At 43.8% G+C, this 23294-nt stretch overlaps 2 protein-coding genes across 3 annotated transcripts; both read right to left on the bottom strand.

The window, feature by feature from the left end:
- Positions 1–768: 768 nt before the first annotated feature.
- Positions 769–7740, bottom strand: RPS15A (ribosomal protein S15a). 2 transcript variants are annotated; one of them, XM_055340063.1, is made up of 5 exons: positions 7644–7739; positions 6463–6600; positions 5777–5856; positions 2496–2581; positions 769–902 (listed from the first exon to the last, which is right to left on the bottom strand). In XM_055340063.1, the coding sequence occupies exons 2-5, from the start codon at positions 6593–6595 to the stop codon at positions 809–811; spliced, it is 393 nt and encodes a 130-aa protein (XP_055196038.1). In that variant the 5' UTR covers positions 6596–6600; positions 7644–7739; the 3' UTR covers positions 769–808. The 2 variants fall into 2 exon arrangements, with proteins under 2 accessions (XP_055196038.1, XP_055196040.1); XM_055340065.1 differs by lacking the exon at positions 2496–2581 and having other exon boundaries at positions 7644–7740.
- Positions 7741–12907: 5167 nt separating this feature from the next.
- ARL6IP1 (ADP ribosylation factor like GTPase 6 interacting protein 1) lies at positions 12908–21563 on the bottom strand. The gene is made up of 6 exons (XM_055341074.1): positions 21428–21563; positions 18861–18994; positions 18283–18402; positions 15918–16035; positions 15238–15322; positions 12908–14622 (listed from the first exon to the last, which is right to left on the bottom strand). Exons 1-6 carry the CDS (start codon positions 21461–21463, stop codon positions 14504–14506), a joined length of 612 nt encoding a protein of 203 aa, XP_055197049.1. The 5' UTR covers positions 21464–21563; the 3' UTR covers positions 12908–14503.
- Positions 21564–23294: the final 1731 nt, after the last annotated feature.

The following is a 23294-nucleotide window of genomic DNA, read 5'->3' on the forward strand; positions in this document are numbered from 1 at the left end:
TCATCATTTTCAAAACAAGTGTTATTAAAAAACCAATCCAAACTTTACTTGTTTAATGTTAACTCCTAGAAAGTTACTTAACACATGTGGCTCTTGTTACATTACTGGACAGCACTGCTTACAAAGGAGTAGGGAGCCTTGGTGTACTTCACAGCAGCCACCCTACCCTCTTTGGTGGCTGAGTTCCTTACAAGCATTCCTCCAGGTAAAGTGGCCCAGCAAACGAATTCTTCTCAATTCCAGGAATACGTTTGTGACAGGTTTACAGTGAAACTAGTTTTTAAAAGAAGTTTCATTTTTCTAAATGACACCTTACAAACACATTACTGCTAAAATGTTACTGACAGGCCATCCAAATTTACTTTGATGCATCTTAGTGAGCTGTGAGCTCTAGTCTGCTTCCTGCCTGCTTCCTTATGAACACTTCCACAGGTAGCCAGGTCATATTTTTTAGGGCAGTTAACAACAGTGGATGAAATGTGTATTGTCAAGCTAAAAACAGGAACAGCATCACTCCTTCCAGGGTTAATGTAAGACCCTGGAAGGGAAAGCATCACCACCTGGACCTCAACCCAGATTCAGCCATTCAGGGATAGATACAACTTCCTCTGGTGAACCATGAGCATGATGGTGTGAGTTATCACAAGTCAAGACTTCCTTGTTCACTTCGGGAAACAGCATCCCCCAATGAACATAAAGGCTGTACACAGCTGCAGATGCTCTTGCTACTCTGCTGTAAAGTTCAAAATGACCGAGGGAAGCACCGGAGTCCATTGAGGCATTTTATTTGCACATATGAATTACATCCCTAGAAAAAGAATCCCAGGATTTTCCCTCCTGTGTGTTTTCGTCTTGCTTCTTCGTGGTCCATGATGCCAGCTGAGGTTGTCAGTACAATGAAACTATGGAGAGTTAAGAAAAAAAAATGCTGGTGAGTTTTTCCTAAAAATAGTTCAACATAGAGTGGCTTTCTGGTACAGAAAAAGACCAACATTCCTAAGTGCTTAAGACGCCTTCCCATAATAGGACGCAGAGACTAATGTTGCCTCCTTGCGCTGGCACTGTAGGCATGGATCCTGGAACCCAAAGACCCAATTCCAACAATCTCAGCCACACAACACACTCATAGCCCTGCCCTCGGCTAACACAGAAACAATGCTATTCAGCTTAACTGAAAACAAAAACTGAACAACTTTAACTTCAAAAATGTCACTTTCTGTTCTCAAGTAAGGAGACAGGGTTTAAAGCAATAAAGTGTTGATATAAACTTGAATGAATGGTTTCTGCCACTTACTATGTGATCACAGGCAAGCTACTATAAAGAGACAAGTCATGTGGACAATGGAAATCCCATTTGGCCTGGCTATCTCATGGGTTACTATGGGGATCAAAGTAAGACACATAAGGTGGTATCCCAATTGTGAGGTATGAAAATTAGGATAATTACAATCAGAAATGACTCAATCGGGATCCCTGGGTGGCGCAGCGGTTTGGCGCCTGCCTTTGGCCCAGGGCGTGATCCTGGAGACCCGGGATCGAATCCCACGTCGGGCTCCCGGTGCATGGAGCCAGCTTCTCCCTCAGCCTGTGTCTCTGCGCCTCTCTCTCTCTCTGTGACTATCATAAATAAATAAAAATTAAAAAAAAAAAAGAAAAGAAAAGAAAAGAAATGACTCAATCCTGGGCAGCCCGGGTGGCTCAGCAGTTTAGCGCCTGCCTTCAGCCCAGGGCCTGATCCTGGAGACCCGGAATCAAGTCCCACGTCAGGCTCCCTGCATGGAACCTGCTCCTCCCTCTACCTGTGTCTCTGCCTCTGTGTGTCTCTCATGAATAAATAAAATCTTTAAAAAAAAAGAAATGACTCACTCCTAATACTATATACACCTGTAATTCAGTAACCATGAAGTGGGAGGAAATCCAACCACATCACGAAACAAACATGATGGGGGGGGGGTGCAACTTAAAAAGTTCTTAACCACAGATAAGCACTTACTATGTTTGCTGTGTCAGATCCTAAAGTTCTTTACCAGAATTAAATCAGGTGATAATATAATTTAAGAGAATAATTACTATTTTCACAGATGAAGAAACCAAGGACATGAGCTACCCAAGGCCTCACAGCTTTAAAGTAGGAAAGCAAGCATTTTACCAAGAATGAACTCAGTTGCCCCAGGGGCCTAGGCTTCAGAAGTGATTCCAGCCACAGAATGGGATCACAATGAACACGTAGTATGAACTATATGCACTGAGCCAAAGGAGCAGACATTAAAGGGGACACAAATCTGTCTCTCACCCTGGACTCTCACAGGCCTCAGACCCTGAAGCCTAGCAAATGAAATGTGGCAACACCTAAGAGCTAATCCTGGAGTCAAGATGGATGGGGATGGAGACAATTACTACTGTAAGAACAAAAACAATAAAACCTCGGCTCAAGGCAAACTGCACCACAGCAATCCTTAGCATGAATTTCTTTTTAATGAGGAAAATCAACTCACCCAAACTGGCGGGATGGGAGCAGGTTATTCTGCCATTTTTCTAGATCTTTCAGTTGTACATCAAATCTGGGGCTGATCACTCCACACTGTAAAAGTGTAACAGAAAACACCGTTCACATCTCACCAATAACAGGAAAACTTAGTTAACACCAACAGCATTTACATCTGAATAGTTCTATAAACTGACCAAATCAAAATTTAATGGGTAACTATTCTGTGCAACTGTGATATAAATGTCATTTGAAAAAAATCACCTAAAAAAAAAAAAATCACCTTTTATACTGCATTAAGACTATGCCTACCTAGGGCAAGAGAAAGTATTTAAAAAGTCAATAGAAGAGAGAGAACACAAGACAATACATGGCAAGATCAGGTTCACGGCTGTCCCGGAACAAGCCGCCAGATTTTGAGGAGGTAAGAGACCAAGCCTTAGACAAAAGTTGTAGTCAAACTTTTTTTTTACATAGTGAGGCTGAAATAAATGTGGAGTCTCAAATCATTCACCTATAAACTAAAAACGTAAAATATTAGAATTTGTGGAACCACAGACACAAAATTAAAACCTAAGAGCTTGTATTCCACATCAGTGAACTACCAGGATACATTTACAACCCCAGACAAAATTTTCCAAACTAATCTAGCAAAATGAGTGGAAAGCAAACAGAGTTCCTACAGTCAGTTATCCCACCTGTTTGCTCCTGGGACAAAGCAAGAACTTTCAGTGTGAGCTCCCCAAGAGCCAAAGTACTAAACTGTAATCATTCAATTATCTGCAAATCCTAAAACACAGTAAAAGTGTTGAAACGTTCACTAGCAGGTTATTTGCACCTACTGTAGGCTTATTCAATGTCTCTGATTAGATCAAGTGAGTTTAAAAGTAAAAGCTGAGATCAAAGAACTCCATCAGAGACCTAAACATGTGACCCCCCCCCACACACACACACACATCCCTACTCTACAAATCACTGATACTCTTAAGTCCATCAGTACAGAAAGGTTCCTGCTCTTTATACACCGGAAATGATCATGTGAGAACACTCAGGATTAGCACCATTGAAGTATAAACTCCAGAGGACTAAGGCAGCAGGAAGACACTTGTGTGCCCACATTCACCCAAGTTCAAAAATGCCTAAAAGGATACTAAAGACCCCTACGAGGTTAGAACATATTCAAATCTTTAGAATAGTTACACTTCCGCAAGCAGATCTGAACCCAAAGCACTGAAAATGGGCCTATTAGGCCCACCAAATGCCCTAGGGCAGGAGGCCCACTTAGATCCCCTTTTACATAACAGGATCTTAACAGCTACAGTGTCACTTAATTGTCAAGGGCAATCCCACACCACAGGAATAGGGAAAAACAATCCTTCCTCCAAGCAAGCTATGATGGTAACCTTTGAGGCCTCCACTCTACACACCCAGGCTTCTGTGTATTCCAGCAGCAAAATCCCTCATTCAGCTAACAGATTTAAACCTCTCCCAAAAAAAATAAAAAACCTCTCCCAAAGAGATCTTATTAGGATATGACCAAACCAGAATTTTAATCTAATTTCTAAAACTACCTTACTTCTCTGCCCCATTAAACTTCCACAGTATGGGGTACATCCATCTTTCATAAAGGAAACTGAGGCGACAGTGTCCTAGGAAGGAGGAAAACTCAACTTCAGAGCAACTGATTAACTCAAGTTTGTTTTGCTCAACCAAAGTTAGACAGTTAGAATCCAAGTTAAGTGCCTGTCAGTTAAAGAACGGTCTCCCACTCAAGTAAGGATCTCAGAGTCCTGGGATGGAGACCCCCTTTGGGCTCCCTGCTCAGTAGAGTCTGCTTGTCCCTCAGCCTCTAAACCCTCCCCTTCCCCTGCTCGATCTCTCTCCCCCTCAAATAAATAAAATCTTAAAAAAAAGAAAGTCAGACAGCTAAGGAGCAGGTCCTGGATTTCAAATACCTCTTACGCGAGAATTTTTCAAACTACTTTACCACCAAACAAGAACGCCACAAGTGAGTTCCACTTGGGAAATACCCTGTTCAAACTTATTGCTCATGCTTATTTCTCAAGTTTTATGTATGGTCAATATTCAAGAGGAATTTGGTGCACAGCACTTATCCAACTTAACGATTTTATTGTTGTTGCTTTTAAACATCAAGTCAGTCTTCCACAGGACAGCTTAAAGATGTTCTATAAACTATTGGAACCAGCTCCCCCACTCATTACCAACTATTTGGGGGACCTCAAGCATAACTCCTATCTCAGCTTCCCAACTCCTAAAATTAGGGAAAGTCTTCTACTTCAAGAACACACCGTGAGAGCCAGCAACAGTAAATCCAAATTCTGAGGTTCGAGTCTAACAGCTAACAACTAAAACAAAACAGTCTCAAAAGTAACTTGCAAACTCTCCTAATCGCTCATAAAAACTTCACATCCAGTACTTTTCATCTAACATTAGGTTATCTCCCCACACACACGAAGCAAGTTTACTATACAGGGAAGCAAACTTTGTAAAACGAGTTATTGGACCAGGGAATATCCTCACCAATTAAATCTGGCCCCGCCACTATCCACAACTCATTTCTGGGCCGGTTTTCCCCTCATCTGTCTTGGACCAAAGGAGATCAGGCTCCCTGCAAATCTGAAAGCTAGAAACCGGAACACAAAATGCAATTCAGGGACCCTAAGTTGTTATAGATACCTATCCCCAAAATACATGCAATAAGGTAAGCCACAAAGTCAAACAGATCACATAGATCCACTAGGTTATGCTGACAAATCAAACTGAAGGAGTAAAAAACTCAAGAGACCGGTAGACCCCACACCAGCAAAAAATAAAATATTGTCAGAGAACTGCATTCTGTTCAAAACCCACAACATAATCACCAAGACAGAGGACGAACAAAGTTATTTACAGATAGGAATACAGGTCCTCTTTGGGCAGCACAAATTCAAGCTGGTGGGCGGGCAGCATACCAACCAATATGCAAACACCAGTACTACAGCATCAGGTGCTCCTTTCACCCCACCCACCAGCATCTCCCTTCAGCTAGCCCATACTCCCCAAACATCAGCTCAACTAACAATTCTAGAGCAAATACACCTTCGGAGAACAAATCAACCAAAGTGTGATATAAAAGTTAATAGATTTTAATCAATTCCTTTTTTTTTTAACCTAACTGGATAGAGCAAGCACACTAATTTGGTTTTACAAAGGCAATTACAACATGTTTGACGTCATGTTTGATAATCCTTAGGAAGAATCTTCCATGTAGGAAATGAAATCAATCCTTACCTTGTTTAACCTGCCTGTGAGGTTCACAACAATTTTCCCAGCTCTGTGATCATCGATGATTTCAAATTCGCCAATGTAACCTACAGAACATAACTGGCTGTATTAAACGGAAGGTAACGATTTAGACAAACCTAAATATGTATGCTCCCGTGCTCCCACTGTTTGCCTCCTAGATTCTTTCCTCTCACATCATCCGACTGTTTCTCTAATCAGTTTAGATAGATGGTTGTTATGAATCAAAACTTTCATAGCCTAGTATTTCAAATTTAGGAGCCATCAACCAAAAATAACCCACCCTGCAATTCTAACAGCAGGATTATTTTCCCCTTGCCCCTCCCAAGACATGTAACAATCCTCCTTCCCATCCCGAGACCCTTAGAGAAGAGCTCAGGGCATGTTCAAGGACATGTTGCAGCTGCCGTATTTCATAAAGAAAGGCCACCTTAGCTCCCAAACGACTAGCAGAGCAACCGTGACAAACTTCCTCTTCTTTTCAACCGCCCCTACTCAGTGCTTCCTGAATAGCCTCAGTCCAAACTATGCTGTCCACACCCCAACTCAACTGCCTTGGTCCCCCCAGCAGGACTGCCCCTTTGCTCCAACTTCCCAGTCCTCTCCTGCAGGGTTCACATCTACTGAACGGGTGGAAACACAGAGAACACGGCAGCGACACACGACACACTTACCATGCTTCATCATCACGGTGAGAAATCGGACGATGACTTTGGAGCATGGCCTGATAAGAACCTGGCGCTTGCCTCTCTTTTCAGCGTTGTTGATGCTCTTGAGAGCATCTGCCAGGACGTTCATGCGCACCATTGTGGCTGTTCAGGGAAGGAAACACAAGAGGTTTTACCGGCATCCCCAACACCAAAAGGCACCCCATCACTCCACTGCGAACACCTCCTCTTCTTTCCGCCCCTACACGGCGAAGCTGTCCCAGCTCCCAAGCAGGCAGGCTCCCCAGGATCCCCGGCGCAGGGTCAGCCACCACAACCACCGTATCAAGTGGCCGGTCGGTCGGGCGGTCACTCACTCACTCACTCACTCAGAAAGGGGAGTGACCATCACAGGGCACGTTTTTTCCCCAAAAACTGTCAAGTCTCGAAGCCCCTGTACTATCAACACTGTCCTTCAAATCCGCTCATTCGAGGTCAGCCTCGTCCTAACACCCAAAAGATGCCACTTCCACGAACACTCCGTAACTAAGGAGACGTCCGTTGTGTGTCAGCCCACATCCGCGTCCCGACAGCGACCGTACCACAGCGGCCCACAGGGAGGCACGTTGTACGCGCACCTGCCTCGACGAAGGGTGGAGGCCTTCTCTCAAGCTCCCACAGTAAGGACCCAACCTGCTTCTCCAAGCTGCATAAAGTACCAGTGAAAACTGTGGAGCCACGAAGACCCAGGTTAGCTCCCACAGACCGCCGCCGGGCGGAAGCAGTCTTCTCCGCTCAGCGGCCTCCCAGTCGCCTAAGCTCACACGGCGCGGGCGGTAACGGGAGGCTGCACAGCCCACCTCGGCCGCCGTCCCCGAGGCTTCCCGCCGCCCGGCGCCAAGGCGCTGCCCCAACCACCAAGCGGAGGTCCTGGGGCCGCAAGGCCGCAAGTCGGGGCTGAGGCAGCTCCGGTTCCCGCCAGTCCTGCGGCCTGCGCTCCACAGGCCGGACTCCCACAAAGTGCAGACCGTGCGGCGGACCGGCATGACTGACTCTCCCCCACGTCGGCTTAAGCCCCCCGCAAGGGCAACATCCTCCGCCCAAGAAGGCTCTGGCATCATCAGAGAGCACCGAAGTCGAGGCTCAGACTGCAGGATGGCGCCGATAGCCGACGGATGGCGTTGGGTCGCTCGGAGAGAAATACTCACCGGCTCGGAGAGATGGCGGAAAGAGGACGGGAGGGGCGAGCGCACGGAGTTATGGGAAGCGGGTGGCCTATCGCGAGACTTTCTCAGGAGGGCCCCCAAAAATACGTCGCCTGGCGAAAGACCGCGGAGGAAGGGGGCGGAGCCTCTTCAGGGGTGAGGCGTAGAGAGCCGATAGAATCGACCGCTCCAGGTGAGGCCCTGGGGAAGGACCGAGGGCGCTCCCTTCTAGCGCTTCATCTATCAGGCTGAGGAACTGAAAAGGAAAAGGGCCCAGATGTTTGCTAATTTTTATAATAAGCCTTCGCCACTTAGATATTTACATTTGCGTATTTATCATTGCGAGCCTGAAAGGACCCATGCAAATCGATGACATTCAGGATTCCTTTTTTTTTTTATTTTTTTTATTTTTTTAAACACTCAGGATTCTGAGCTGGTAGCTTTTTATCTGTAATTCTGCACCAGGGCAAGAACGAATTTTGATGTCTCTTCTCTGAACCTTCCCTACCTGTAAACGGGGGAGGTGGGGTTAATAATAATAATAATAATACTTTACCTCCTAATAGTTATCAAGGGGGGCTGGAGCGTGCGGCTCTTGATCTCAGCTCAGGTCATGATCTCAGGGTGATGAGTTTAAGGCCAGCATTGGGATCCACGCTGGGCATGGAGCCTGCACAGGAAAAAAAAAAAAAAAGTTATTTTAGGATCAGATGAGCTAATGGGGCACAGGATTTGCACAATGTCTGACATGTATCAAATACTTTATGAATTTTAACAATGGAAACAACAGGGAGGGGACGCCTGGATGGCTCAGTGGTTGAGCGGCTGCCTTTCGTTCGGGTCGTGATCCTGGGGTCTTGGGTTTGAATCCTGCATCAGGCCTCCCTCCAGTAGCCTGATTCTCCCTCTGCCTGTGTCTCTGCCTCTCTCTGATGAACAAATAAAATTTAAAAAAGGGGGGGGGTGGGGAACAACAGGGAGTTTTAGCTATTGCTTGAAGCCAGGGGGTCTGATACCCTGGGAGTGAGTGAATTCTGGCTCAGGCCTCTCTGGAGCTGAGGGACCTAAGGCTAGTTACCTAATATCCGAAATATTTGCAATAGCCTCGTTACCTGGCTGCTTTCCCCCTTGACCTCCCGTCTCACCCCTGTTTTTCTCACATGGTAGCCAGAATGACCTTTTTGAAACCCAAATCAGATCACCCAGTCTCCGAGGGCTCCCATCACCCTCAGCAAAATCCAAATCCTTATGAAAGCTTTCAGGGTCCTCTGCAATGTGCACACCTGTCTCCTCCCACTGACACACCAGACCATTCCCCACCATTCTTCCCTAGCCAGCTTTTCTTCAAACACCCCAAATACACTCCACCTCAGGGCCTTTGCATTTACTTTCCCCTCTAACTTGAACATTTCTCCACTTTGTCAGGAAGCTTGCTTCCAGCTTTCCTCAGCTCTCTATTCAATCACACACACTCACAGAGCTTTCTCCGTTCCCCCCTAACTCCATTGCCCTGCTTAATTTTTCTCCATAGCACTTACCACCTGAAATACTGGAAATGAATTTACCTGTCTCCACTAAATTCCAAGCAAGAACAGATTTGGTCAGCATTGTTCACGGCTGTACTCAAAGCTTCTAGAAAAATTATCTGGTATACAGTAGACCTTTCTTGCATATTTAATGAATAAATGAATAGGAGAATCAGTTTCTCCATTTATAAAATGGGAGTGATGCTTGCAATCACTTGAAGTTGCTGTGACAATAGATGAAATAATCCATATAAAAAGGATTAACACATTATAATAATGTTGTATGGTGACAGATGGTAACTACACTGTAAGTGTAGCCACTGTAAGTGTAGTTCTGGCTTCTGAAAGCCAGAAGCAAGCTTCCCGACAAATTGGAGAAATGTTCAAGTTAGAGGGAAAAGTAAATGCAAAGGGCCTGAGGTGGAGTATATTTGGGGTGTTTGAAGAAAAGCATTGCATAATGTACAGAATTGTCAATTCACTATGATGTTGTACACCTCAAATATAACATTGTATATCAACTATACTTCAATAAAAGATAATAGAGAAACTAACACACAACCTGGCAGAGTGAGGGTTCAATCAACATCAGTTATTGTTATAGTCTCTCAGGCCACCACACCCCCACCATCCCAAATCCTAAATTAACCTTGAGGGGTGCCTGGCTGGCTCAGCTGGTAGAGCATGTGTCTCTTAATCTGGGGAGTTATGAGTTCAAGCCCCACACCAGGACTGTAGATTACCTAAACGAACCTTGAGAAAAGCAAAACTCTCAGTTTCCACATCTCTAGGATATAGAATTCTCTGGTTATAATTTACATTACAAAAGGACCATTTGCTCTTTTAAATTATTTTTTGTTTAGAGAGGAGAAATCTTTATTAACATTTTTATTTAAATTCAATTAACATATAGTGTATTATTAGTTTCAGAGGTAGAGTTCATCAGTCTTCTATAATATTCAGTGCTCATTACATCACATGCCTTCCAAAATGTTCATCACCCAGTTGCCCCAGTGAAAGAGAATCTTTTTTTTAATTTGTTTTTTATTTTATTTTATTTTTAGTGAGAGAGAATCTTAAGCAGGCTCCTTGTCCATCATGGAGTCTGATGTAGGGCTGGATCTCACAACCCTGAGATCATGACCTGAGCCAAAATCAAGAGCTGGAATCTTAACCAGCTGAGCCACCCAGGTGCCCTGTTTTTTTTTTTTTTTTCCCCATTTGCTTTTTTAATGAAAATCATTTTGATGAACTGATTGCACATTTACACGTTTTGTTTACTAAAAATGTGGAGTTCACCTTAATTAAGGGCATTAGGAAGAGTGGGGAGTTAAGAAACCCACTTTCCTTCAAGAGCCTTCCCATATGTAAATAGAAAAGTAGCACCATCCCACTCTCTTTATTACACTTCATTCAACAAACTTGTAATGAGTGTCTTCCATGTGCCCCCTGTTGTACCAGACCGTGAGAGGCCAAAAATAGGTATCTTACCTTAAGAGGTTCAGATCCCAGGAGGGAAAACAGACCCCGTGGTAATAAAATACCAGAAGTGGTGCCTGGGATTGAGCCCCACATTGGGCTCCTTGCTCAGCGAGGAGCCTGCTTCTTCCTCTCCCTCTGCCTGCCACTCCCTCCCCACTGCTTGTGCTCTGTCAAATATATATTTTAAAAAACAAAAAATACCAGGGAGTGTGCTATATGGGATGCCTATATGAAGTGTTGGGAGGATGCAGAGTTGGCCTGGGAAGTTGCTAAAGACTTCGCAGAAGTGCCATTTGATCTATCACGAATGGTACTAACACTGCCAATTCATTACTGCCACTATGTGCTTCCCCTAGATTAACTCCTAGAATCCTCAAAACAAATATAATTGTATAATCCCCATATGAGAGCTGTACTTTTACCCTCTTTTTGCAAGTGAGAAAATGAAATTCAATCTGAAATTGGCTTAATCTTAATTTTAAAAGCCAAAGCAGAGATGCCTGGGTGGCTCAGTCAGTTGGGCATAGGACTTGATTTCAGCTTGGATTATGGTCATATAGGGTCATGAGATCAAGCCCCATATTGGGCTCTGAGCTCTGCAGGGTGATTCTCTCTTCCTTTCCCTCTGCTCCTGCCCCTACTCTCACTCACTCTCTCAAATGAATCAATAAATCTTAAAAAAAACAAAAAGTGATTTCTTCTAAGCTACTAGATAGAGTACTTAATGGGGTGTCCATCTTACCTGATCCCAAATCATTAGGAAGGCTGTGTGCGACAGTAGATATTCCAGACTTTTAACAGCTCCAAGAGTTAGGAGGGCATGGGAATTATAGAAATCCCAGAATGGCTGGGCTGAAATTGGAAAATAAGGTGAAGGAATGGCACTGGAAGAGGGCCATGTGTAAATTGCCTCACAAGTTTGTGATTTATGCTGCAGGCAAACTGGAACCTGCTGGTTGAGAGGTCTTCAAATAGGATTGATGGTGATCGGAGTTGTTAAAATGTGGAAGATAAACTGCTGGTAAAAAACCAACTCTGGTAAAAACTCAAAAATCTACCCCCCCCCCCCGCCACTTTTAAGTCAACTCCATGATCTATGTGGGGGTTGAACTCATAACCCTGAGGTGAAGAGTCACATGTTCTACTACTGAGCCAGCCAGGGACCCCCATTCACTCTTCTTCACACAACCCCAAATGGCTTCCTCTCAGCATCCTGTGAACTCTTGGGATGGTGGGACCATCACTGGAGACGGTGCCAAGCAAGTGTCAAAAAGGGACATTTGCTATGTGCAGTGTTGGCACAGGAGTAGCCAAGCTGGCTGGGAAGGCAGCCAAAAGAGACTGGCCTAAGAATGAATCACAGATGCACAAAGACCAGCACTTCAAGTATCAGGTGACCATGGGGAGACTACAGTGACTGGGTTAAAAATTCCCTTTTCTGGGTATCACCAAAACTCCAGGAAGCTCTAAACCCAAATTTTTGGGCAGAGGAACTAGGGTTAGAGGGCTTCTAATTGGATACTGAATCTTTTCCCAAGACCTATTAAGTATAGACAGTGAAGCTCATTGATAAAACATTTAGCTTAATTTTTTTAAAGATTTTATTTATTCATTCATGAGAGACAGAGAGGCAGACACAGGAAGAGGGAGAAGCAGGCTCCATAGGCAGGCAGGCAGGGAGCCTGATGTGGGACTCGATCCCGGGTCTCTAGGATCACGCCCTGGGCTGAAGGCGGCGCTAAACCTGAGCCACCCGGGCCTGTCCTCATTTTTTAAGTAAACTCTATGCCCAGTGTGGGGCTCCAGTTCACAACCCTGAGATCTAGAGTTGCATGCTCACTCTACTGACTGAGCCAGCCAGGTGTCCCTCAATTTAAATTTTTTTTTAATATTTTTAAATTAAGAGTTCAAAGTGCAGACAGAAGTTAACCACCAATAAGCGAGTACCTGATGCACTGAACTCGGAGCTGGGCCCTGAAGTAGAGGTAATCGTGACAGGTACTCTCTCAAGCCTGCCTGTTCTTCCAGCGTGACTGTCTCACACTCATCTTTGGTCATCACTCACTCATTGTTTCCTTTTCCATCTAGCATGGTGCCTGAATGTTTGCTGAGGAATTTACTTTACACCTTTTATTTCATTTTGTTCTGAAAGAGAACTGTGTCGGCATGTTATTATCAGCCAGGGTAGTTCATTAACCAGATTCACAAATCCAATCATGTAAACTTAACGGCTAAGGTATAAAGAAAGTGAGACACAAGGAGGGATTCCAGCTTTTTTTATTTTTCCCATTTTACACAAAACAAAGTAGAAGAATACAAGATTAAAACTGCAAAAGTAGTTAATTGGTAGAACATATATACACAAAAAAAATCCAGATAGCAAGACAGGCTTATCTACAATAAGGAAACACATGTAAAAATTAAGGTAGTTTGTAGTTTTCATATTAAACATTAAAAAAAAATGCTACAATGGGTGCCATTGTTTACAGTAATATTGAAGAGGGAAACAACACTTATTTAGGGACAGATATACCACAAGGTCCAGCATCAGTGCAATAAATTCACAAAACTATATTACAGCTAGTTAATCAGAGTTTAAGAACTGTTCCCAAATGTCACATTTTCGGCCCTCAGAGGTTCATTCCTACAGATTTCAGCTATTCTAAATTTTTAGCTACTGAGAGGAAGAATGATTCTAAGATACTTTCCAAGGAGTTACAAAATCTCTGTAGACCAGAGGCCACCTATCATGGCCAAAGTCTGCTCTCCCCAACAGCCCTTGCAACCTCCAAAGAAGTATCTAGGAAAAAAGTCAGAAGCCTGCATAGCCACCACCTCCTGTGCCAAATCTATGGGGACCAAAGCAGCCAGCAATTACTTTCAAATGAGACTCTTGAGGCTTACCTTTAAAGGCTTAATCTGGTCTGGAAAATTAGTAGGACAAGATTATTTTCTACTGAAATGACGCTTGACTAAGTATAGGAAGACTTCTGTCCTTTATTGGCTGGTGATGGAGTAAAGGTCATAGACCTGAGTCTTAACCTATTATGTACTTTAGTTTCAGCTAAAAATCTGAAATAAAAATATGCTAAAAATCCTAAACACAAATTTTTAGAAGCCTGCTGTTAAATAGCCTTTAAGGATCTACTAACCTGAAGTCTAAGAGCAAAGAGAGAAAAGCTCGAAGGCTGTTATATTCTCCGTTTGGGAGGAAAGATCAATGTTTCTTACAAATTACTAATTTTGCATAAGGCAGAAACCAACACATACTACGGCATGGAAATGGTTTCATTTTATTCCAGAAGGATTCTTCTCCCACAGTATAGAAACAGCATGAGGAATGAATCTTAATTGGTCTCTTCATCAGAAGTGGTAAACTTGGTCTCTATATTCATGAAGCCAGACAGTTAAAGCAGACTGTGGAAGCAGACAGTAGAACCAGCTTCCTGTAGCCACAGACCACTACCTTGTATCTAGCTAAAGCAAAGATCAACTGGAACAATTATCCAAAGTCACAGTTAACTGTACTAAAAGATGAAGTTCACCACTATATTATTTTAAAGAAGTTGCCTAAAAGTAAGAATTCAATTAACCTGGGTGAGAAAAATCAAAAGTCATACTCACGAATGAGTTGTCCATATAAGGCCAACTGATGAGAATGCATCCAGCTACACTTCACATGAAGACACTATGCATAATGCCTTACTTGGTAAGTCTGAACTTCTACTAACTAAGGGCAGAAAAAGGGAGAGCAAAGAACTACTTCTGTAACATTTTAGTATCCAGACAGCATAATAGAAACTGTTCCCAAGGACAATGTATATGCCATTCATTACATTGAATAAAGCAGACGCATTAGTCATTTTTCTTCTCTTTTTGTTTTAGCAGCTTATTTATCTCCCTTTTGGCCATTCCAATGTACTTCAAAATGATTCCATGCTGGTTTAATCCAGGAAGCAACAGTAAGAAAGTCACTTAAAAACAAACAAACAAAATTAGGGCAATTAACTTCCTATAGATTATAACATCTTATAGAAAGTAGTTTCCCAGACTATTAAGGCACTCTAACAGGAGGAACCAATTTAAAACTCATTACTTTCATTGGTTTTTAGTTTCTGTTTTTTAAAGATTTTACTTATTCACGAGAGACAGAGAAGCAGAGACACAGGCAGAGGGAGAAGCAGGCTCTCCCTGCAGGAAGCCAGATGCAGAACTCGATCCCAGGACTCCAGGATCACACCCTGGGCCAAAGGCAGGCACTTAACCACTAAGCCACCCAGGCATCCCACTTTCATTGGTTTTTATCCCCAGAAACTTCTGCTATCAGAGGCCCCAACCTCAGATAACACACACTGCTTATTTTTACCTCCTACATGTCACTTTCCACCTTGGTTATTATGTTCTATCTTCACTTAGTGTATGACCACAGACTCCCAGAAAACAAGGAAATGGGCTTTAGTCATCTTTCTATACTCCCAGTTCCTACATCTGTGCCTTAAACTTGATTAACACACACCGATGTGTTTACTAAGTTCCAATCAGACTTCAGTGGCCAGAATTATGCCTCTAGTTCTTCCTCAAAGACTTACCTATCAGATAGGTGAGCAGCAGGTTGTGGACTTGCTGTCCCACCCAAGCAACCGCAGCGAGAGAAACGATCATTGTCATGAAGTACTAATAATGAAAACAACAAGAATTTATCAACTCCTAGAAAAAGACTAGGAAGCAAAACTGTAGGATGTTGTTTCAAAGGCTGGAAAATAATCCAGTATTTGTTACCACTTTTCTTTAAGATGACTTGGTATTTATACGTTACATAAAATCCATTGAAAACTCCATTAGATCTACTTTATACAATTTCTATCCATTCCCTCTTAGAATTACTGTAATTCTCTGTATAAATTAGTTTACAATACATTATACTACTTTTACCATTAATAATTCACATTGTAACCTCAGGTGAAGCTAAGAAGAAATGCTTAAGTATTTGTCTTTTATTTCAGCAAGTTAAAATAAACAAAAATCTCCCTGTACTAGAGTACAAAATTAAATGCAAAATGTAATTTTAACTTCCAATAATTCAGTCTAATTCATACATACATTTAGAAGGTACTCAGAGGAATTAAACCAATGGATAATGAAAAATATCAGACTATTCAATATAAATATCAAACTATTAAAAAAAGCCATCATTATACTACAATGAAGTATAAATAGACTCAATCTTAAAATTCTGCTTTACTAAAATAAGTCAAAACAAAAAAAGTACCATTTTAGGCTTTTCTTCCTTTAGTGTAAAGAGGCGTTTCCACCAGCCCACAGCTCTGCGTCGAGTTTTTACTAGATTGCTACAAATTTCATGGAATCTTTGCTGTTGCTCAGTGGTCCTACAAAAAATTTTCCCCTTTACTATAAGCAAGTCTTTGTAGTAAACAGATATATATCATCTTCTCAAATTTAAAAAACTGTCTCCTAAAGAAAGGTTAAATAAAAAACAATTCACATTATCTTATAACTGTGAAAAAGTTCCTGTACCATTAAGACACCTTGTATAGCAAAGAAATAAGTTTTTACATAAAGACATGTGTATGTACAAAGCAATAGTAATCCGTGGTTCTAAAGCCATATTTGGTTAATTATAGTAACAAAAGACTCAAGGCTACTATGGGCCATGCAATCAGTTTAAATTAATTTCTCTATTCCTGTATTATTTTTCAGATCCAAATAAATTCTGAGGCGTAGCCCATCAGTGTCTCACTAGTTTGAGGAAGACTTGACGTTTCTATGCCACAGCTGTATTTAAGCACTCTTCAGTAGAGAATAAATACTGCAATCAAAGCATAATACCCTGAGCTGGGCTTCATATACTTGATACCAAGGCAGCAACAAACAGCTAAAATCCAAAATCTTTACAAATTTAGTCCCAGTGAGGGATAATATAAACAAAACAGCAGTAAAAATTCAAAAAGATCCTCTAAAAAAGCCCTTTTTTGAATTCTAATTTTTTAAAAAAATTTTTTTTAGATTTTTTTTCAAGATTTTATTTATTTATTCATGAAAGAAACAGAGAGAGAGGCAGAGACACACAGGCAGAGGGAGAAGCAGCTCCATGCAGGAAGCCCGACATGGGACTCGATCCCGGGTCTCCAGGATCACGCCCTGGGCTGAAGGGGGCACTAAACCGCTGAGCCACCTGGGCTGCCCTGTTTTTTGGATTCTTATACTGTCTTTGCTATACAGATATATTGGCTGCTATCATGAAACAGAACCCACATTAGGAAGCAGGTTCCTTTTGCTCCTCTAGTTCTTGTCCTTGTAAAATTACAGTGATAGATACAGCAGAAAGGTTCCAGATGAGCCCAGGGAACTTGTTGTAAACAACTAGACCTTACATTGCTGCCCATGGTCAAGGCTGAACTGTGGCTACGCAACAGTGTTCTTCCTTCTTTGTGAAGATCAAAAAATAAAACTGCTCTGGACTGACTCACATACTGATTACCATGAAACTACCAGTGTTTATTTCTGAAACTTTTCTCCAGGAGTTATGAATTAGCCAATTAGAATGTCATCTAATAAAGCCAAGGTCAGAGATGGATTTCCTTTGTTGTTACATTACATGGTTACAAACTTGCCCAAAAAACAGCAACATAACTCATTACTATATGTGAAAAACAATTCAAAGGGCACTTCCTAACACTAATCCATTCTGCTAGAGGGGAAACCTTTTTAAATAAATATCCTTTATTATCCCACGATTTAAGCAAATTTCCCTAAAATGTCCAAATTTGTTCTTAAAGATCCATAAGGCATGTACCTAAAATTATTAATTTTACATAATTATTTTATAATTTGCTATTATCAGGGGAACAAGAAATTAAAGGCACATATAGATTACTAATCAAATTAAAATAAACAACAAAAGGAGAAAAGCAACTAGGACCAAAAAAACAAAAACATCTACTCCAACATCTAGTTTTGTTCATTATTTAGAACAAAAGTGAGAAATGATACAATTCCAGAGAAAAGTTAAAATACTTTAATATATCCTGAAGCACTTGCTATGCATTGAGCTACCACTACACTGCAGTTAGCTTGTAACATCAACCTTGAACATATGATCAACCTTAAAAGTCAAAATATTTCACAGCACTCAGAACAGTGCCTAATGTGAAAGTACGCGTTCAATCAATAGTTGCTAAATAAATGAACAATAATCTACGTTACTACTTTCATAAATTTGAATTTTGCATTCAAAAATAGCCTGCAAAATATCTTAAATTCCAAAGAAAATAAATGTAAAATGTAAACATACTACTTCTATGGAAAGCTCATTGTGAGTTCTGCAATATTTGATAAGACTACCTCAAAAAACCTCACTTCAATAAAAAGGTCTAGAAAAGAAAAGGCAAAATAAACGCTAGACTATAAAAGAACTATGGAGATATAAGTAGTACTAGAAATTCATGATGTGTAAGTGAATCAGCTAAGAAATCCTTCGTATAAAAGCAATAATCCTAACCCCTAGGTATCCAATAGTTAGACAATTCTCTGTGCTTAATTACAGCACACTAATCACAGCCACGAGGTTCAGTAACTTCACAGAAATTAGACAGCCAAATTGTTACACCACCTACCATTTATTGGAGCCAAAAATTCTAGGAGCTAGAATGGGAACAAGGTAGTCAGCCAAGCACAAAAACATAACAAAACAGGAAACACCGGACAGAACAGATGGATCTAGATAGTAGATAGTCCTGTTTTAAAAAAAAAAAAAAAAAAATGAAGGTTAGAGAAACATAGTCATTATTATTCCTAGCTGAAGATATTTATCTACTTAGTCTTTTGGGTCTCACAGAAGTTATCTGCCCTTTTCATTCTAAATTTCTCACAAGTGGTTTTCTGGGAAGCTTCAGAATATGATGACATCATAGCTGCAATGGTTAATGTAAACATCAAGAGACAAAAGCCCCTTGGGGTCCTCAATACTTTTTAGGAATATAAAGGTTCTTTAGGCCAAAAAGTGTGAGAGCCACTCATTTATTCAACTGGTTTAGGTTACTGAGTTTACGTAAGTACTACAAATTCTGAAAACTAGGAGACTGCTCCAAGAAAAGGCATTCATTACAGATTATAGGTTACAAAAGAGGCTGTGTATTACCTGAGCCCTTATTAATAACAAGCACAATCCACAATAATTTAATAGCTCACTTACAGAAACAGCAAAGAAACCACACCCATGATGGCAGGTGGAAACCAGGCTCTTTCCCATCTGAGGACTTTATCAGCCATCAGCATCACTTCTCCCCATCCCTGCAGCTGCTCTTCCAGACTTGCAGTCTCTGCAGCCTACACAAGACCAACATGTAAAGTGATCATTTTACCACTCCCAACATTTCTGTGCTTCTCAGTTCATTTTTTTTTTAAGACACCAAGAATGTAAAAGAGCCCTCGACCAAATCACTATCTTAGTTTCTAAATAATTCTGCAATTTTGGTAGCAAGACAGAAATCAATTAAGGGGGGGAGGTGGCAACCTACCATTTAACAGTCACCTTCCAAATCCAAGCACTGGGCTACTCTTCATACATAATGTTAACAATCCTAGTAGAGGCCCTCAAAGTAGGGATAAGACCCATTTAATTAAAGTGACCTTAGATGGGTAACCAGCTTTCTCAAAGTCATGCAGTAAGTGGCAGCACCCAAAATATAAAATTAGATCACTTCAAATGTGCTCATTTTTCAGGTGGTTAGAATTGATCTGTTGTTTTGTCATTTCATTGATTTATACTCCTACTTCTAAATCCATTAAGAAAGCCTCTCTCTGAACAGCATTCAATTTTTAAAATAGCGCTGTATAATGGAATCCTTTAGATGCTGGCATCATTTGCACAATTAAGTAAAACTTACTTTCACCAAATTACATGAGGCATCTCAAGCTCAGTGTATCTCAATACAATGAGTGTTTCTTACACTTACCAGAACATTTGGTTAGACTTCAAATTTCTCTGCAAGACTGACAATCTAACTGAAAGTAGACTTCTGGAATGAGCTAATGTGGAAAAAAAATAAAAAAAAACCCTATTCTGATTTCGGTACAGGAAAAAAACTACAGGGATCCCTGGGTGGCGCAGCGGTTTAGCGCCTGCCTTTGGCCCAGGGCGTGATCCTGGAGTCCCGGGATCGAATCCCACGTCGGGCTCCCGGTGCATGGAGCCTGCTTCTCTCTCTGCCTGTGTCTCTGCTTCTCTCTCTATCTGTGTGACTATCATAAATAAATAAAAATTAAAAAAAAAAAAAGGGAAAAAACTACAAAGAAACCCACATGCCCTTATAAATGTTATCATGGGGAAATATACAAAAGACAGAGGACAGGACAGCCTAATCTTACTAGAGATGCTATCTATCTGTGCCACACTGATTACTTAGAGGACTTCAACATTCCTGACTTTATATATACCACGCTTAATATAGTTAAACAGGAGATTACTATGTGCCAGAAGCGCTAAGTATTTTATATGCTTATACTTTAATTAATCCTCCCAATGAACTCAAAGGATGGTATTGTTACTCGCCTCATTTTACAGATGAAGTAACAGATACATGGAGGTTAAGAGATCTGAACCCAGGAAATCCAAAGCCAAGGGCCTTGTTCTGCTTAAAGTTACACTGCTTTCTGCTGGAAAGAGCAGCTGAGCTTCGGGCCAGGCTCGGTCACCTCAACAAACTGTGTGAATTTGCTGGACAATTTCTTTGTGCTTCGATCAATTCCCCTTAACTGGAACTTGGCCGGAGCTAACTCGGCTAGCCACAGACAAGTGTGCTGGCATGTGCGTTACAAGGAACAGGCCGTGCATTTCTAAACACCAATGCAAAACGAAAATCTGGCACCATCAAGGCTGCCCTGCAAGGTCACCAAACTCGTTAGCACCCGGGCTCTTGGAATATCCAACGTCAAGGATGAAACGCTGTTTCGTTGTGGCAACGAACAAGGAAAGGAAAGGAAAGGGAAAAGGAAAAGGAGAAGAGGGCAAGGATTTCTCTCGTTTTTTTGCCTAGATCGCGCCGTGAAAACAAGTAGTTAGGTTAGATTTATCCACCGTGAGACACCACGGCAGTTCCCTCAGACCCCTGCTTATTCTGAAGTCCACCTGTCTCTCTCACACACACACACATACACACACACACACACACACACACACACACACACACACACACCTCCCTTGCAAACTCCAGGCAAACGCAAGGTCCTTCCCCACTGTCCTTCCAGCTGGACCTCTAATCCCAGTTCCCTGCGGTGAGTTCACAGCCTCCCTGCGGGTTTAAGCTGTGCCAGCTCCAGCAAATTCTCGGCAGTGGCCCTTTGACCCTCCCCGCCCCTCTCCCTTCCTCCCCCCTCCCCCCACCCCTGCCCAAGTACTGGGGCTAAAGAACGAAGGGAAGAGGAGGGGAACCCCGTAGAAGGGCCTGGGGTTCAAGAGCGCTCACAGACAGGCCCCTGGAGGCCTGCGCCCCAGGCTCATCGCAGCACCCCCCCCCCTTCTCCCACTTCCTCCCCGATCCGCGGGGGCTGGTCACGCGCCGTCCTCACCTCGCCCCGTAGCTGCCCCACGGGGTGTTAAGGGCCGCCCGGTCCGGGGACCGCCCCGCGGCACCCACCCGGGGGGCCCGAGGGAGAGGAGGGCCGGGCCCACCACGGTGGGAGGAACGAGGCCGCAAGAGCGCTGCCAGGCTGAGCCCCCCCCAAGCCCGGAGGCCCCTGCTCGCTCCCCTCGCGACTCACCAGGAGGTTGGTGCTGCGATTATCTCCCTCCGCCATCGTCCCTGAAGTGCCGCCCGAGCGAGCGCAAGCCGGCCCCTCCCGCACACAACGAGCTCCGCGCCGAGACCCCACGGCGACCCAAGCGCGAGGGGACGCCCCGCAGGCCGCTTATATAGACCAGCCAGCTTTCCCGACAGGCCCCGCGAGGCCCGCTCCTCATTGGGTGGATTGAACTCAAGCACCGGGGCGGCCCGACCAACCGCGGCCCGGCGCTTGGCTTGAAATCGGGGTCAAAGGAGACCGAGGCCGCGCAGGCCGAGGGGGCGGGGACAAGGAGCGACCAATCAGCGCCCAGGAGCTGTGGGGCGCCCCGCCCAGGCCTTTCGGGAGCGGTTGAACTGCCGCGGCAGGCCCCCCCGACGCCCCGGTCCCGGGCTGCGTGACCCGCGGTGGCCGCCCCGCCGCGCTAGCTCTCGGGATTTAGTCCTGGAGGAAACACGCCCCGCGTTATCAGGAGGAGGGCGGAGGAGGGCGCGGTGACGCCGACCTCGCTGCGATCGGTGGCCCTCGCTGCGCCCCCGCGCGGCCGCTCGGTGGCATCGCCGCTCGGGCCGCCCCGGCCGGCCCCCCTCCTCCTCCTCCCCCTCCCCCCTCCTCCTCCCCCCTCCCCCTCCGGCCCCGCGGCTCGGACGCTCGTGCCCACCCCGGGAGGAAAGGGCTGTCCGCCGCGAGCAAGCAATCCAGAGTAAGGCCTTAGCTGGATGGAGGAAGGGGCGGGGGAGGAGGAGCGCAATCTGGGCTTAGTTCTCCAACACGGGGGGGTGGGGGGTGGGGGGTGGGGAGGGGAAAAGCACCGATTTCTCCAAAGTCCGCTTCTTCGTGGGCGTCTCCAAGGGAACTCCCTGGTGGGGCGGGGCGTTCGGGTTGCTTAGGAGACGACGACGCTCCTCCGCGTGAAGGGTCCGGTGTTGACCGAACCTCCTTCCTTCCGGAGATGAGAGGTCTTGCTAAGCAAGGAGGTAAACCGCCCTCCTCGGGGGTGGGGGTGGGGGTGGGGGTGGGGTGGATTCGTAAGCAGTTTAGCACCCGACGAATGACTCCCACGTCTTTTCTCTGCAGGATTTCAAAATGCATTAAGCGTTTTTTTGGTTTTCCGTAATAGGAACGAAACCATGCCAGTGGTTATAAATGGGACATTGACATGTTGACCCGATCAGAGAGGTTTCCGGAAGACCTCACCGTGGCTTTTACGTTCCAGCCTTTTGAGTCCTCTTTAAGAGACTACCCAGGTTCCTAAGAGTTTGAGAGGACACCGCTCCAGAGCTCGGTGAATTTCAGGGAAGGGTGTGATTTTTTACCACGGATGTCGGAGGGTAGGGGCGGGGAGACCGGGAAGAAGGCCTTTGCGAAGGAAGGGGACTCTTCAATAAAGTGCCACTTTGGGGAGAAACTAAGCTTTTGTAGGTAAGATGCAGGCCGTTGATAGATACAGAGATCGCATCTGGGGAGCCTTTAAAGCTGTGAAGTTTGAAGAACAGGCCCTCCCCCTCCCTCTTCAAAAGAAAATGAAAAGGTCTTAATCAGCAGCCACGTAGTGAATATACTAAGCACTGACTGCAAAATCTTGGTATAGACGCAGTAACCTCTCCTTCCAAAGAAGCCACAGAATTCTTAAGTTTAAAAGTGACATTTCTACCTTGGGAAATCAGCCTCTGCTACAAAATGCTTCTGGTTCAACCAGGTTCCCCATGTACAACTTAAGACTGCAACACCAGCTTGTGAAACAGGTAGGTGGAAAAAAACGGAAGCAACTCATAGTAGCACAGGTTCCCCTTTCCCCAGTACTTTTGTTACTCAAGGAACGCATTCCCAGACCCGTTTGCAACTT

This window comes from Nyctereutes procyonoides, unplaced genomic scaffold (genome assembly GCF_905146905.1).
Source record: "Nyctereutes procyonoides isolate TBG_1078 unplaced genomic scaffold, NYPRO_anot_genome, whole genome shotgun sequence".
NCBI classification, from domain to species: domain Eukaryota; kingdom Metazoa; phylum Chordata; class Mammalia; order Carnivora; family Canidae; genus Nyctereutes; species Nyctereutes procyonoides.